Here is a 15,951-nt window from a genome sequence, read left to right on the forward strand (position 1 = left end):
TCTGAGAAAAAAGAAAGGTATTTTCACTGTCAAGGTGCTACATATTTGCTTGCTAATTACCTGTTAAATCACTTGAACAATATGTTTAGCAGGTTTAGAATTGCCCAGGAGTACTTGTCAGCTATTAAAACCACATAACCTTTGCTTTTTTTCCATACACATGACCATAGCAAGCAGGATTCAGAAAGGAAGCGTTTTCAACGTTCTCATTACCACTGTTATTTAGGGTCAGATAGACATTGAAGCATGATAAGAGGCTTGAACCTCCATAAAGAACTCTGAAATACAGGATACACCATGAGGTGCCAGCAGGAGAGGGCTGAGCCCTTTGCCAGAACAGAAACAGAAGGGTCAGGCTAGAGCAGAGCCCCAGTCCTGCACTGCTCCAAGCACCTGTCCCCCATCACCCTGCACTCCTTCACTCACGGGGCAGTTCCTGTGAGAAGAGCAGCACCTTATCTGTCCTGTGTAAAATGATAATTTGATAGAAACATGTGTAACCCCCCAGCATTGCTTCATTCATGTAGAAGATTTCTGTTTCCTGCCAGTAACTTTATTTTAGTCCCATTTTTAATAGAGGGGCCTGGGGAGTAGGAACAGAATGGGACAGAGATCATCCTCCGTGTTGCCCACCAGTTGGGCAGGGAGTTTAAAGGCCATTAGCCAGGTTACAAAACATTTAATGGCAGGAAAAAAAAAACATGTTAATGCTAACCAGCCAGCTGATCAGGGCCTGGGAGTTACTCACGGCATGTTTCTAAGACAGTATGCACCTTTGCTGCACAAATCGAAGGACAGGGGAAATGTAAAAACGAATGCAATACAGCAAATGATTATTCACATTTCTAGGTATTCACTGGCAAAACCAAACTGATTTGAAAGCAGAATTCTTACTGTGTTGGACCATTAAGGCAATAGTGATCATAGAATTAAACATCTGAGACTTAATGTGGAAAACGTTAAAACTTTGAGTAGGTTAGTTCAAACAAGAGACAAAAAAAACTTGCAGAGAAGCACACCTATGCAGTATCACGCTGATAAACTTGGATCATCACTTCCAAAAAAATAAAGGCGGAAGAACAACATGAGGTGTATTTGTAAATCTATGCTTTAATCATAAACACTGCTGATGGCTATTTATTCCCCTAAGACAAAACACCTTAAACCAGTACCTGTACAGTATTTATTACTGACAGCTGCTTGAATGGACTTTAAATTTCGCTTTCAACAGCACATTTTTTTTGGTATTTCTGACTTTAACACTAATTCTAACTCTTTTCAGGAACAGATGACCAGAAACACTTCCTTCTGATTTCAGTTTCACTCTGTCCGCTTACAGGAAAATACTGTGTCAGCAAAACTGAATATTAAAAAACAACCAAACAAAAACTTCTTCAGATTTTCAGATTCATATAATGCAATGAAAGTTGCACTATTAAGAAGACATGATTGTAAAGCCTGCAAAACTTGTTGAGGTGCACTGTATCATTTCTACTTGTACATCTTACTATGTTTTTCATGATGCAAAATCAACAGCTGGTAACAGCAACCCAGCTGTTTCAACAGCTGTAAAAGGTTTAATTTGTACAATAAATGGGACCAAACAATCTTTTAGCCATATTAAAATATACCAAATTTTAGACTTACTGGTAAGATACTCAATTTAGAATTAATTTTTCAGCTATGTCTCTGATTTACTAGCAAACACACTCTGGCAAAAAGCTTTTTAAGGCATGAGTTTCCAACATCTCATTTTCAAGCAAAGAGCCGTCAAGGCTATGTCATATTTTTGCCTAGCAAATTAACCACCCATGTAAACCTGTGAATTACAGTGCACTGGTAAATTGTTTAATGCTTTCCTTCCTTTTGTTGTATTGGTTCCTTTTCTAGGATTCAATCTGTGATGTGTGTTCTTTTGGGCCAGGCACTGTGAATCATGGTGTTTCACTTAATCAACCCCCTCTTAACAACAAGACCTTGATTCCTATTTGTCATTTTTCTGAATTACAAAAACAAAATAAAAATGTTTTCTTTGCATTTACTTGATCTAGATGAATTTTTTTCTTTTTTATTTGGGGGAAAAAAAAGATTTTAGAGTAATAAAAGGGACAAGTAAGGACTGCTGCTTCAATTACTTCAGGTCTTTTATAACTAGATGGACGTGATGCTAAATTGGGATTTGAGACTTGCCTCTGACAGCAGTTACAAGAGTCTCTTCAAAATGTACTATGACCACACAGCATTTACGGAAACCTCTTTCAGTGTGTAGATATGTTTTCCAGGAGATAAATTAAGTGACTTACATAATATTAAGTACTTAGTAAACATTGGACTGCCGCTGCCATAGCGCATGGCCTCACTTATCTCAAGCGCAAGCACCCTCAAGCAGAACAGAAGCTCTGGTATTACTACTTGTGTAACCAAAACAACAACAGATTTGCCCACCGGATTTTAATTTAATTGAATTTACACCCGGTTTCCCCGGGCGGGGCACGCTGCGGGCCGGACGCTGTCACAGCCCGCCGGGGTGAGTCAGCGGCGGCGCCGGCCAAGGGCGGCTGCGGGCCGCAACATCCGCCAGCATCCGCCGGTTCCCCTCGGCGGCCTGAAATCGAAGTCGGGGGGGCGGGGGGCGGCTAGGCTTTTTTGGCAGGGCGGTAGGATGTAGCTCTGACGGCGTAACGTCAGGGGAGGCGCTGAACTCGGCGTGTTGGGCAGGAGTTCAGCGGGTAAAAACGGAAGTCTCCCCTCTGCTGCTGCTGGGCCACAGCCCGGCCCCCACGGGGTCCGCCCAGGCCCTGCCCGAGCCCTGCACACAACGGAGCGGAGGAGGCCCCGCCCGGGCCGGACCCGCCCCGCGCACACCTGCGCCCCCGGCCGAAGACGTCCCCGCCAGCGCCACACCCGCCCCCGGCGCCTTTAAAGGATCCCGGTGGGGCCACCACCATCCCCCGCCCCGCCTGGAGCCAGCCTGCCGGGCAAGCCACTGCCCTCCCCCTCCGTGTTGGGGCGGGAAGGGTGGTCACGCAGGGCTCTGGCGCTTCCCGCTCCCTCAGCCGCTAGCCCCGGGCCGGCGCGGCGAGCCGTCCAGCGAGGCACGGCTGCGGGCGGAGGCAGGTATTACTCTACGCGCTTCTGAGGCGATCAGGACCTCGTCCCCGCTCCGCATCGGGCGGGCGGGCCCTCAGCCAGTGGGGTGCGGCGCTCTGGGGTGGGCCGGCGCCTCCCTCGGCCGGACACCTGCCGAGCCGGCGAGCGACCGCTGTTCCGGGAGCCCTTCTCGGGTAGCCGCTCGGGTCGCCCCAGGCCCCAGCACGCCGGTGCCGCGGGGCGCAGCGGGGTTGGGGCCGAGCCGCCCCGGCGGCGGTGTGTGCGGAGAGGCGGCGGCGGGGCTGGGCCGGAGCCTGAGGCGAGGGGCGCGCGAGGCACGGCCGGCCAACCCCTCCCCCCCGGCTGCCTCACCTGAGCGGAAACCCGCGGAGCCTCCGGCCTCTCTCCCGCAGCTGCACCGCAAAATGGAGGCTGTAGGGCCGGGCGGAACCCGCCCCGCCCCCGGCACCGAGCCCGCCCCGGCCCGGCCCACGGGTCCCGCTCCCCGCGGGCAGGGGCGCGCGCCCGACTCCCGGCAGGGCTGAGGCGGGCCGGCAGCGGCTCCCGGCGGTGACCGCCCTGCTAACCCAGGACCCCTTTCCTGTTTGTGCAGGCTTGCCCCATCTTGCTGAAGGAAAGCTGCAGTATGCCCAGTTCTCCTTCAAAACATCTGAGAGGTAAGTTCAAAGACGCAAGTGCCACAGAAACGCAGAGGGGAAGCATTCAACATGGGACGCGCCAGGCGATGCCATCCCACGGAAGTCCTTAGCCACCTGCCTAGGAAAGGGGGAAGTCTGCACTGCAGTTTTCCCTATGGCACCACTGCAGCGGAGTTCAGCCCAAATGCATGTAGCTCTAAATCGAGTCTGTTACCCAGTAACACACGAATCTTTAGATCAAGGTAGGTAGTCAGCCCAGTCATCTAGGCCACCAGTGTGTAACAGGCAAGGTGTATGAAGGGCAAAAGTAGAGCTGGAAGAGTTGCTAGTTTTTATGTAGTTACTCAAGATCAGGATCTAGATCCCGAGAGGGCATAAAGGTAAGATTGTCCTGGCTACTACATACCTTTCTCTAGAAAAAAATCTTAATTATAGTCATTTGTATGCAATTGTGGGAAGCGCACTTAATGTTTTGTTTCTGTCTATTGTAATGTTTATTCATATTATACTTGGAACAGACGCTGTATATGCATAGTCCTTCCTTTACCTGTTGGTTAATTATTCATAAGTGATTCGGATCAGCAAGATACAATTTATGAAGGATCCACCAGGATATTATGCACTAGTTACTTGAGATTATTCAAAATAACTTCCCACTTTTTTATTATAAATGTTAGCAGTTCAGAGACCATTAAAATGCAAACTATTTTTTCCTGTAACCTGGTGCAGCACTTGAGCTCTAGATGAAACAGCCACTGCTCTATTTGTCTGTAAAACAGCATTAAGTGCAGGCAGCAGAAAATAGGTGGGTAATAATTTACTATGCTTGCCTAGTTCAAATGAAAAGCACCTAAAGCCACATAAAGAATCAAATAAATGACCTATCATCAGCAAAATTGGGCTTGTTCTTCCTTGTTTGCCCAGAACACATCAGGAGCAGCATTAAGAACTTAATCCTCACAGCATTCTTCAGCTCACGTTCCCAATATATGTCTACTCTATTTCACCTCTGACAAGCACATTTCTTTCAGGACAGGTATATATTTAAATCCCTGTTTCCATGGGAGCCAAGTACATTTATAAAATACACAATTCTTTATCTCTTTATTTAGTGGCCTGTTTGGATTGAGCTATTCAGGAAAGGAACAATCTGTTTTCACAAAAAAATGGGAAAAGAACACGAGAAAACATTTAAATAAAATGGCATATGTCTGAAGAATCTATGTTAAATGTGTTGCATGCTTATATTTTAACAAGAATAACTGAAATGACTTTTTTAAAGCATAGAATGGAACCATTCTGGTCATCTAATTTCACTTCCTATATTTAAGGAAATCCCTTGGCTTCTTGTTATAGTTAGAGCCAGCACGTTTAGGAAAGCTTCTAAAACCCCATGCAGAGTCAAGGCAACTTCACTGAAGCTGAATTTTCTAATAGTGAGAAGTTGGGAGACAAACTCATGCTTTTCTCTTTTGTAATATCTTTGCATCTTCTGTGAAGACATGATACTGGACAGAATTCTGGTCTGGAAGGATTTGGCTCTCAACTATGTAGTGGTGCTAACTGAGTGCTATCAATAGAGCTGAAACAAAACTTTTTTCCAGAATAATTTATTATTGGTGGCATAGGTCACTAAAGCATTGCTGCTTCACTGTGCTGTGTATCCTGGTTGGATAAAATAATTAATTACTTAAATAACATGAAGTATTACTTTCGATGCTCTATTTCAGCCAATACAGTTAAATAAAATAAAAAAAAACCCCAAGTTTTCCCACAGTTTGCAATAGGCAACAAGATCTGGTCAGCTTTGAACCGTAGGTCAAAGTCTAACAAGCCAACAGGATACTGCAGTGATCCAAGTCTAAATTATGTACTAAAAATACTTTTTCCTGTTACACTACCTTGTGACTGCAGTAATTAAAATGCAGATAGTCAAAGTTAGCTGTTGAGTTAACCTTCCATGTGAACAGGGAGCAGAGCAGGTTCAGTTCACTTCAGTAAGAGCTGTGTGTTTGGTTAGCTGCTCAAATGAGAGTCACTGCAAGTGAGTCATGTTAGGGCTCCACCCACTGTAATCCAAACAGCAAGATTTCACACAAAGCTTGCAACTGGGTTGCTACCAGGGTCTCTAGTTCTGTTGTGTGGAACCACACTAGAAATGGAAGCTTCACCCTTCCTCAAAGCACAAAGGAAAACAGTAGGTTGTTCTGCTAGACTACTTAAAAGAGCAGCATGTCCAACATTTCTCACCATCAATTTTTTTAATCCTTAGGATTAAAACCATGCATTTCAGATTAGTTACTAGTAGATGGCATATGTCCACAGGCTCACAAAATCACACACCAAAACACTATTTGCTCTTTGCAGTAGACTTAAGTATTCTGCTGATAAACTTAAATGACTCAGCAAGGCAAACTTAGTGACCTTCATCCCAGTATATGGAAATAATCAGCAAATGAAATTGTAATTCTGGCAGCAGGGTGGTGGGGTTTTTTTAAGTATCAAATTGCAGATAGTAAAATAGAAAGTTCGTTATTCTCAACAATATAGAACAATTAGTCTTATCTCCACTTTCCAAGGCTTACAACCAAACACATGGTTTATCAGAGATAATCACTGGACATACTGAGTCAGTTTGACAAAATGTACATTCTAAATGAGGAATTGGTATAAACCACTTGGATGTCCACAGAAGGCTTGACAAGAACCCATAATTAGTTAAACTACAGACGACAGGAATTAGCATGAGCAAGGATAAACAATGTGTCAGAAAGAACAAACGCTGTGTTGGAAAGGAAATTTGTTGAATTCTGTTAAGTTGGTCTGGGATCAATTCCAAGTTTTTTCTTAACTGAGTAGGGCACAAAAGTTAGGAATAAGCTAGTGATACCTGCTGACAAAACTGTGAGCTGGCACCAATACTGAGAATATTCCAAACCAGGAGAAATATGTGGATCCAGATTTTTTTAATTAAAAAGTGTCATAATGCCAGGTCATACATTAAAATTAATAATTTTCCTGGCAAATTGGAGTTCAGCTGCAAGTGACAGCAGGGGCAAGAGATTGGGGTGCTCAGTCACACTACATGACAGACACCAAGAGGCAAACAAGGAATTTATCACAGGAAAGTATTAATGTCATCTTATATTCATTGATCTATATGCTGATGTGGGTACGGTCTTTAGCAACTCAAGTACAGGAAAGACTGAAATTTAAAGTGGGCAGCTAAGTGATCAAAGCATAAACAGTGTGTCAGAAGAAAGCTTAATATGTTTAGTAAAATGAAGGCTACAGTATGATGGCTACCTATAACATTCTATGTATAAATACTAGGAAGAGCATGAAATAAGAACTTCAGTAAGGACATAGGGGTTATATTTAGGTATATTTAAAATAGAATTTAAGATATGGTTGGTCAAGACAGGAAAGAACTGAATTTGTGATTCAGGAAACCCCTTCTAAGATAAAGTTAGTGGACACATGGAACCAGAGAAGATGACAACAATGAAGTGTCTGTTAAACACACCAAATTAGCAGCACAAAGTTCTTTTCCTACCCAGAGAAACACGTAGTATTAGCCCTTTTCTTCAGTTACATTAATTTAGAATGTCAAATTTCAACTGCTTTTTAGCTTAACCAGCAAACTAACAGTAACAAAATACAGTCTGCAAGGACTCACTTTAGGATCTTACTCTAATCCTAGTCACCACCACCAGAACTGTTCTGTGCAGCATCAATCTTAAGTACCGGATAGCAGTCATAGGGAAACCTGACTGTTGTGTGCTGCCTGTCCACTAATATCTCTTGAAGAATCATCTAAAGGCTTGCAGATGGCAACAGAGCACAGGGAAGCTAATTACCATCAGGTATCTGCAGTTTCATTGTGGTACACCACCTTCTTTCTACTGCTGAGACTGTCATCAGTTAAGAAATACTGGAGCATTACCAGCTCCCTCCTGCAATTTTAAGACGGCATTTCTGTTAAAGATAGTTCATCCTGCCTGTATGGATTTTGATAAAGTAACACTGAGTACTTACATGTGCTTGTGGATTTTACATATGCTTGCTCAAAGACATGAACAAGCACAGTCTTGCTACACTAGGAAGATGGCAGAACAAAGCATAATGTCTGCATGCCAATCGAACCGCAGGTGGTCTGAGGTCACCATGCTCACTGAAAAAGGACAAGGTTTCATTGCCTCTTCGTACTGCTAAGAGATGCTTTGCTGAAACTCTGTTCCTTTGTTGAGGCTGACTGAGATTATATGTCTGAGAAGGGTCCAAGGCAGCAAGATGGACTGATTTTATACATTCCTCCAACTTTTCTAAGTACACAGACTTAGAACATGAGAATTAATTGTAACAGTAAACTCTGTTCTGAATATTGTTATGTATATTGAGGAAAAGAAGTGTTCAAGGAGAATGTTATGTTGAGGTAAAAACCCAAGATCAGCTGAACTAAGCCAGGATACAAAAAAGATCTTATCATTTGAGCAATTAAATACTTCAGTGCTAGGAGCTGTTAACAGAGCCATTTAAGCAAGGTATTTTAAAGCCTAATACTTACCAGGAAAACATGCACATTACCAAAACCAAACATGTAATACGTAATGTCCAGATGTCAGGGAAGCCATCTAAGAAAACAAAAAGGCCGAACATATCAGAGGACAGAAATGCTTTTTATTATATTAGTGAGGGCACTAATATGACTAAATATATAAAGTGTGTATAGAAGCATACCCAGAGAACTATCTGTTTGGCTAAAGCTAGACTTTGTCAAAGTTATTTGGAGCAGCATAACCTAAACAAACAAACAAAAGGAAAAAGTTGCCCAATAAATCCAAGAAATCTGTGGTTTACAAATCAACAGCAAGTTAAAGCTTTAAATTCTTTATGATGCTTCTTGACTCCCAAGCTTTTCCCACCAGATCTTCTACTGAACTTTTGTCTGTTGTAGTTTTTAGATAGATTTCCATGAAGTGGAACAATTAGAATAAAAGACCTTTAGGAGTTTCCATCTAGATTTTCAAACTCCAGAGAACGAATGCCTCAGTGTCTTAAGTGATAATACAGCCCAGGCTTTACAATTAAGAAAAATAAAGCATTACATTTGTGTTTGCAATATTGTGCTTCGTAAGAGTGGCCACTGAAATTTCATATCAGGCATTCAAAATTCCAGAGTCAATGTAAGGTTCACGATGTGCCGTTCACCCAGTAAAAAGGGACAGAATGGATGGGATCAGATACAGAGTTTTTAAACTGACAACTATTTTTCTCCCACTCCAATTCCAAGCATTTGTCACTGTGCTGTCTGGCATACAACTGAACCTATGGATTGTGGCCTCTTCTGACGTCTCTGCTTTGCAGTCAAGTCTTTCTACCTAGACTGAAGGTATGAGGACATAACCTCAGTCCCCTATGGCATATCATCGTTAGTCTTCAGGTATTTGCAAGGGCTGGCAAATTCCACAATACCTCTTCTGTATCAATGATCACAAATGGATCTTTTTTCTCAGAACTTTGCATTTTGTGCACAGCAGCTTATTAAATAGCATAGTTATTCAACTTGCACAGTTAAAATCTTTCTTCTTACATTTTATCCATTTTCCTAACAGGGAATGGTGAGAGCTTACTGCAGAGGAGAGATCATGGAAAGAATATTATCCTTTTCCCCCTGCAACTTTTTTGCAGTAATTGAGCACGCTTTGCTGCTTTCTCTTTTCCTCCACCTATTTCAAGGCTTACTTTAAAAAAACACCTTGACCTGAAAATTTGTGAAATAGTTAAATGGCCGAAGTTATGAATATTAAGTTTAAAGAAGAAAAGGGAGAACAAAACATTTTTATTCAGACTAACAAAAAACAAGAGCTGAGTTTTAACACTTATTTAATGCTCATGAATAACATTTTCAAAGAGATTAGAATCTTTGCTATTACCTTCAGTTTTCATGTACCTTGTCCTTGCAATTAGAGTTTAGAATTTAGCACTGAGTCACTGGGGGAGTTCTCCAGATTGGAACAAGTACAGGATCTACAGATTAGTAACTTGAGTCCCATTCTTGGATTTACCTGGCAAATTATTTTGGGGAACACTGGCTTTGCAGGCTTCTCTAACATTTCAAATTCATTTACCAAAAGATGTGAGGCATCAGCAGTCACTAGTAATTAGGTGGGAACAGTTATGTTGTAGAAGAGGGACACCAAAACCTCCTCAGTACAGCTGAATGGACTTCTAAAGGAAACATTACTAGCTAAGACTGGAACAGCTCAGATTGTTACTGGCTTTCTTTCAGCCAGAACTCATTTAATGTGAAACAGGTTTTGGGGAGAAAAATGCAAAGTTTCTGTTCAGATAATTTTAGCAGCAGCACAGGGTCATTACAGAAAATTCAGATTTGATGACACCCAACTTTTAACTTCAAAACTTCATGACGTGTAGTTTTGCTGTACTTTTGCAAAGATGGCAACTCCAGTAGCCACAAATGCTTTTCAAGACCTTTTAACCATGAACTTTATTGCTAGTATAATTCTCTGAAGCCTCACTTTATGAAGGGCTGATGCTATTGACCTTGATTTCCTTTCCCAAAGGATCAGACATGGATAGAAATGATACCATAGTGTAAACTGAATTTGCTGTCTCGTACTCTGTCAGTACCCTGTTGTAGAAGGGCATATACACAGCACCACTAATAAGCCAGTGACCATTCTGTAGCCCTCCTTGAAAAAGCGTATTATGTGCAACACAAGAAGCCATGCTTTCAGAGTGCTTTAGCAGTTGGCAAAAAAAACTGCAAAGTAGTCTGCAGAATTGGAGTTTACTTGCATGTACTCTAGTTTTCTTTCCTGATGTGATGTTATCCCCTCTTTCTTTCAAAAGCGGACTCATTATACAATAAATGAGAACAGGTTTTGCTGGACAGAAGCCATTCTTCCCATTGCAATGCAATTTTTATTTCAAATACATTCTTAGAATAAAGCTGTATTTTGTTATACAAGTAGATAAACCCAGGAGACAAGAGATTCATGTATTTCATTTTAAAATACTGGGCTCAACTAAACCGCAGCTGCTCCCATTCATTTCCTAAACCATGTTAGGGATTTTTTTAGGGCAATGGAAATAAAGATGTAAACACAGTCATCTAGGTAATTAAATTACGGTCCAAGGAAATTTGTAACACCACCATAGAAAAGTGTATCTGCTCATTCTTCAGGCTCTTTGAAGTGCAGGGTGGCAGAAGTTGCTTTATAAACTCAGAAGTTTTTCGTTGAGAGCAATCTGTGACTGTGTGAGGTTTGCCAAGTAGGTTACCATCAGTAGGTCCTGAGAGGGGAAGAAAAAACAATGATCAGAAATATTAACAAAGATGGTAGCCTATCAGGGAGTTGAATTATTAACACCTGTAAAACAGTTTACAATCAGCTACTACAAATATTGTTAGTCCTGAAAGTCCTACCCTGAGGAATGCTTCCCTTGCAGGAAGAAGGTTTTGGTATTCCCAGAATATGAAACACTACTTGTGAAATTTTAACTCTGAGTTCACCCATGTTAACCAGGCAAGTCAAAGGGTATCAGCAAAATTAAAAATTAGTTCTGGTCTTGCAGACGGTGGGTGAACAACACATTCAGAAACTTTGCTTTTGCTTTCTAACAATCTGTTACAGAAATAAGGTAGCACACTAAAACTTTGTTCATGTCCTAAGTGTTATGTAAGGAGATGGAACATCAGCTCAGGCAAAGGAAGCTGGCCAGTCACCAGTTATCCTTGAAATCTGTACTGCTTTAAGCGTCATAATTCATATTGTCCAATCACTCTAAAAGAATTGGTGCTGGCTTTCAGATTATTTGCATAATTCTTAAGTACTTTAAAATTTATTCTCTCACTTGCAGCTGCTTGCAAGATTACTATGGTGAGCTCCTTCATCCACCTTCACCTCTTAAAACATCAAATTACTGACAAGAGCTGTATTTTCTATTAACATGTTTCTATAAAAAGACAGATTGTTTTGATCACAGACATTTGTGTCTGTGTAACAAATTTTCAAAATTGCTGGCAATACACTGAAAAAAAACAGATCATGAACTTACATTGATATTGCTGTTTAACATTGTCTCAAAGTCCTCTGGTGAAATCTTTGGCACCTGATTAATAAGATCCATGAGGAAACGCCCAACAGTGTTGTCAGCAGCCACTTTGCCAGACTAAGCAGAAGAAACAAATACTTCCATGTGAGTAAAAATCACTAAGTTTGTGGCCCAGAAAGAGAATATATTAAAAAAAAAAAATCAAGATGCACAAGCTTACATCAAACTTATTTGCTGGCTCATAAAAAGATGGCCTTACCAATACATCTTCTGCATACTGCAGCACCATGGTCAGGGTGTCCTGAATCCTGGCTGATGCTGACCCCACCTGCTGTAAGTCGCTGGACAAGCCAATCACTCGATTAGGGCTAAAACAAGTCTTCATGATAAGATCCACTGAAAGCAAAAGGAGGATCAGTGAAAAAAATGCCACAGAAAACAGTTTAAATCCTTAACTTGTTGAAGAGTTTTAGGATAGCTTCAAGCAAGACAGTCTAATTTCTGGTAGAATTCCCAGAATGGCAATTCTACCAGGGTAAAAAAAGGCATTTGAACAGTGTCAAAACAATGGTTATAACCAAAATAGGAAGAAAACATTCACCTCCTATCCGCTCTGTATCATAATAAACATACTTCACTGTTAGAGGTGTGAACATCACGCCCATAGTTTTACCAGGGACTCCCATTGGGGCACTAGGGAAAAAAAACCAACAACAACAGAACATTTTCAGCATGGACATATTTAAGGGAGGAAATAATAGATTTCTATCTCAATGATCTCTGTTAGCACTGAAGTGTGAACATGAGTAGGTCACTCATTCTCACCAAAATCAGCAATATTAAGACCATGGATAACTGAGGACAGGAAATCAGTCCTGGCACTCTATTAATTGCTCATTTTCATCTAAGACTATTCCTAGCTGGTCTGACATTTGTCAGCACGAATGCATGAAGAGCTAAGTACTATCTTCTTTGCCACAGTTCCTTCTTGCTTATAGAACAGGTGTATCTTCTATCCTGAAATACTCCACGCTTTGAGAAACCAGTTACGGAACAAACATAGGTATGACATATTCCAAGTACAAAGCATTCTCAAGACCTTTATTATTCCTATTATTCAAAGTATTTGAAGTCCATTTATGCTTTGAGATGTCATGGAACAGCTTCCTTTTTGAAGGTGCACAGTCAAGAAGCAATAGACTTCTGCTACAAAGGAAGGCTGGGGTATTTTCCTTAGAGGAGCTCTTCAGCCAGTACTGAGAACAACAGTGAGGTGGAATAGTTTAATTTCTCAATATTTAATCTCCATTACTAATTGATAAAAATGGAAGGGTAAAGGGGAAGAAAGATTGATCAAGAAGATGCTGTTTCAGTTATGTTTTAACTGCACTAATCCTCCAACTTGTATAAATGAATTGCTGGGCAATAAAGCCCAGGACTATGGGCTAGCATTCAGACAGTGTGATGGAAGTTAGTGACATTAATGCTAGCTATATGAATCCTGTGAAATGCCACAAAGACATTCAGAACACTGTTAGTTATCACAATTCCCCACCCCAACAAGGTACTATCTTATGAAAGGTTAAGTCTTTCAACTTATATACAAAGCTCAAGATATTCCCTGGCTCACTGATGTGTTTCAGCTACTACACAACATTGTCCAAAATGGGACACTGCAGCCCACTGCATTTCTCATTACCCTGATGTGGTCTCTCTCAGTAATTCACACAGCTCCCCTCCCAGAAATGCAGCCTCCCAGAGTACCTGACGTAGGCTTTAATGCTCATGCGTGAATTCTGGAGACTCGTGTCCACAGTGAGGTGGATTGGATTGTGCGCTTCCCGGCTGTAATACTCATGGATCAGGACAGAGTGTTCTGTGATGTCATGACCTGTTGCATACCTTCAAAAGAGCACAGGTTGAGGAGCCGTTCTTCCAACATTCAAATGCCCAATGTTTGGTATTGTTGGTGTTTAACAGGTTTGTATCCTAAAACACTGATTTTCAAACACAGAGCTGCAGTAGCATACTAAATACAAGTGTTTTAACTATGGAATTTATAGTTTTACGGCCAGCTGTCCTAGAATTTTCAGAATGGCAGGCTGAGCACACACATGTCCAAAACATGCACAGGGCCAGTGTTGTAGTACCAGCCATGAAGAGTCAGTACAGTTGACATCAGGCACTGAAGATTCGGTTATCTGTCACTATGTTCTGGACCAACTATTTATTTCTACGTAAGCCAAAGCACACCAAACAAATTTGGACAAACCAAGTAGATGTTCCACAAATCAAAACATCTCTCTGCAGGAGATATAACTTGTTAATCTAGCTCCTTTAACTGCTCTGCAATTAGCTTCTTGCATACAGAGGAAACCTCCTGTCATTAGAACTGCACTTTGCTGTGCCATTAGAAAGTTGATGAGGAAGTTTGCTCCACAGGAACAGAACTACGCTATTTTGTAGGATCAGAGAAGTGTGAAAAGATTGATAAAGCTATCTATCCACACACTTGGACACAGACTCTGTTCCCATAACTGATCTTGCTTGGCACCCCCCACACAAGTACTTCCATCTTTTCTCAGCAGAGAACTTCTGTGTGCTCAAGCTTATATCACTGATTCCTCCTGAGGCCTCTGGTACTTGACACTACTCTTTCACGTTCTCCCTTCTTTCTAACCAGTTAACCTCCATGGTGCAAATTGTATTACAGGGGGCTAAGTTCTTCTAACAAATCCATGCAAGCATTCTCTAACTGATCACTCCTCTGTGATAACCTTTTCTAGATATAAAAAAAACCAAACACTCTAAGTCTCCAGTACCTTCTCTTCCTGTTATGAATTGCAGCAGCTCTACAACAGACTCTACAACAAGAGCTGCCAGATCTTACTGTCACAAGCCTTAGTGCTGCTTCTCAATGTGTGACAAGGAGAATTATGTATTTCAAGTAGTTTAAGCAACCAACACAACTGCTTGCACGTTCTTGCGGAAGGAAAACTTACCAGCCCAGAATGATCTCGCTAGGAGACACCTTCTTGTGCAACTCATACATGTTTTTGGCAAATTCCATATCAACTGCCACCTGAGAAACGGGACAGAACCAAGTCAGCTGGTTACTGCGATGCTTAACCCTTAGCGGAGTGCAACACGGGCACAAGCCCTAACGCCGCCATCAGGGGAAGCGCACCCCTCGCCAGTCGCCGCCCCGCCGCGACACCCACCGCCCACTCTACGGCACAGGCCGGAGCCGGCGCGGAACCCCCGCCAGGAGGGCCCGCCGCGCCGGCCCTGCTCCCCGTACCTCATCCTCGGACTCGTTGTGAGGGACGGAGAAGCAGTTGGTGACCTCCACCGAGTGCTTGTCCACGGTCCCTGCGGGAGGGCAGCACGGTTGGGGGGGGCGCCCTGGGGGTGGCGGGCTGCCCCTCCCCCCCAAGGCTGGCGGGGTGGCGGCTCTTACCCAGCAGCGTCCCGATGACCCGCGCCGCGCCCTCGTTGCGCCGTTCGAAGCTGTCTACGATGGAGGCGAGAACGACGGGGTGTAGCCGCACCACGCGGCCGCCGGGGAAGGGGCCTGAGAGCGCGGCCGACAGCGGTGCGGCCGGCGGCGGCGGTGCCGGGGCAGCGGGCGGAGGCGGCACGGCGGTGGGGGGAGCGTTTCCAGCCGGCGTGGCGGGCGCTGCCGTCGGGCTCTGCGCTGGCGCGGCTGCGGGAGGAGTCGGAGCCGGAGTGGGAGCCAGAGCAGGAGCTGTCGCCGCCATTTTGCAAGAGAGAGGGGTAGAGGGCGCCCACGGCGGCAATAATTGGCTGACCTGAACGCCTGTCAACGCAGTGCTGCCTTTCTATTGGGGAAAAGGGTGTGCTAAGGCCCTCCTGCCATTCGTTAGCCAATCAGGGGAGAGCGAAGGGGGAGGACGGTCTGATTGGAGGAAGAGCACACAGTTAGTGACCGAAGCTTAATCTTGTTTCCACCCTCTCGGGGCCGGAAAATTTTTCGATTGGGTTCTCGCATCGCCCGCCTCCGTACGTATCTGTCTCTCATTGGCTGTCACCGCCCTTACCTTCTGTCTGTCAGAGCAGGAAAGGCTATTTATTGGCTGTGTCACTACCGATACCCCGC

The 15,951-nt window shown here is 43.3% G+C and overlaps 1 protein-coding gene across 1 annotated transcript; it reads right to left on the reverse strand.

Annotated features, from left to right (window-relative positions):
* Positions 1 to 10,760: 10,760 nt before the first annotated feature.
* On the reverse strand, positions 10,761 to 15,592 carry EIF3F (eukaryotic translation initiation factor 3 subunit F; the record flags this gene model as incomplete). The annotated part of the gene is made up of 8 exons (XM_082002074.1): positions 10,761 to 11,069; positions 11,835 to 11,948; positions 12,091 to 12,227; positions 12,433 to 12,524; positions 13,596 to 13,733; positions 14,834 to 14,913; positions 15,133 to 15,203; positions 15,292 to 15,592. 8 exons carry the CDS (start codon positions 15,590 to 15,592, stop codon positions 10,992 to 10,994), a joined length of 1,011 nt encoding a protein of 336 aa, XP_081858200.1. The 3' UTR covers positions 10,761 to 10,991.
* Positions 15,593 to 15,951: the final 359 nt, after the last annotated feature.

This window comes from Phaethon aethereus, assembly GCF_964289735.1.
Source record: "Phaethon aethereus genome assembly, chromosome: 7".
Classification (NCBI taxonomy): Eukaryota; Metazoa; Chordata; class Aves; order Phaethontiformes; family Phaethontidae; genus Phaethon; species Phaethon aethereus.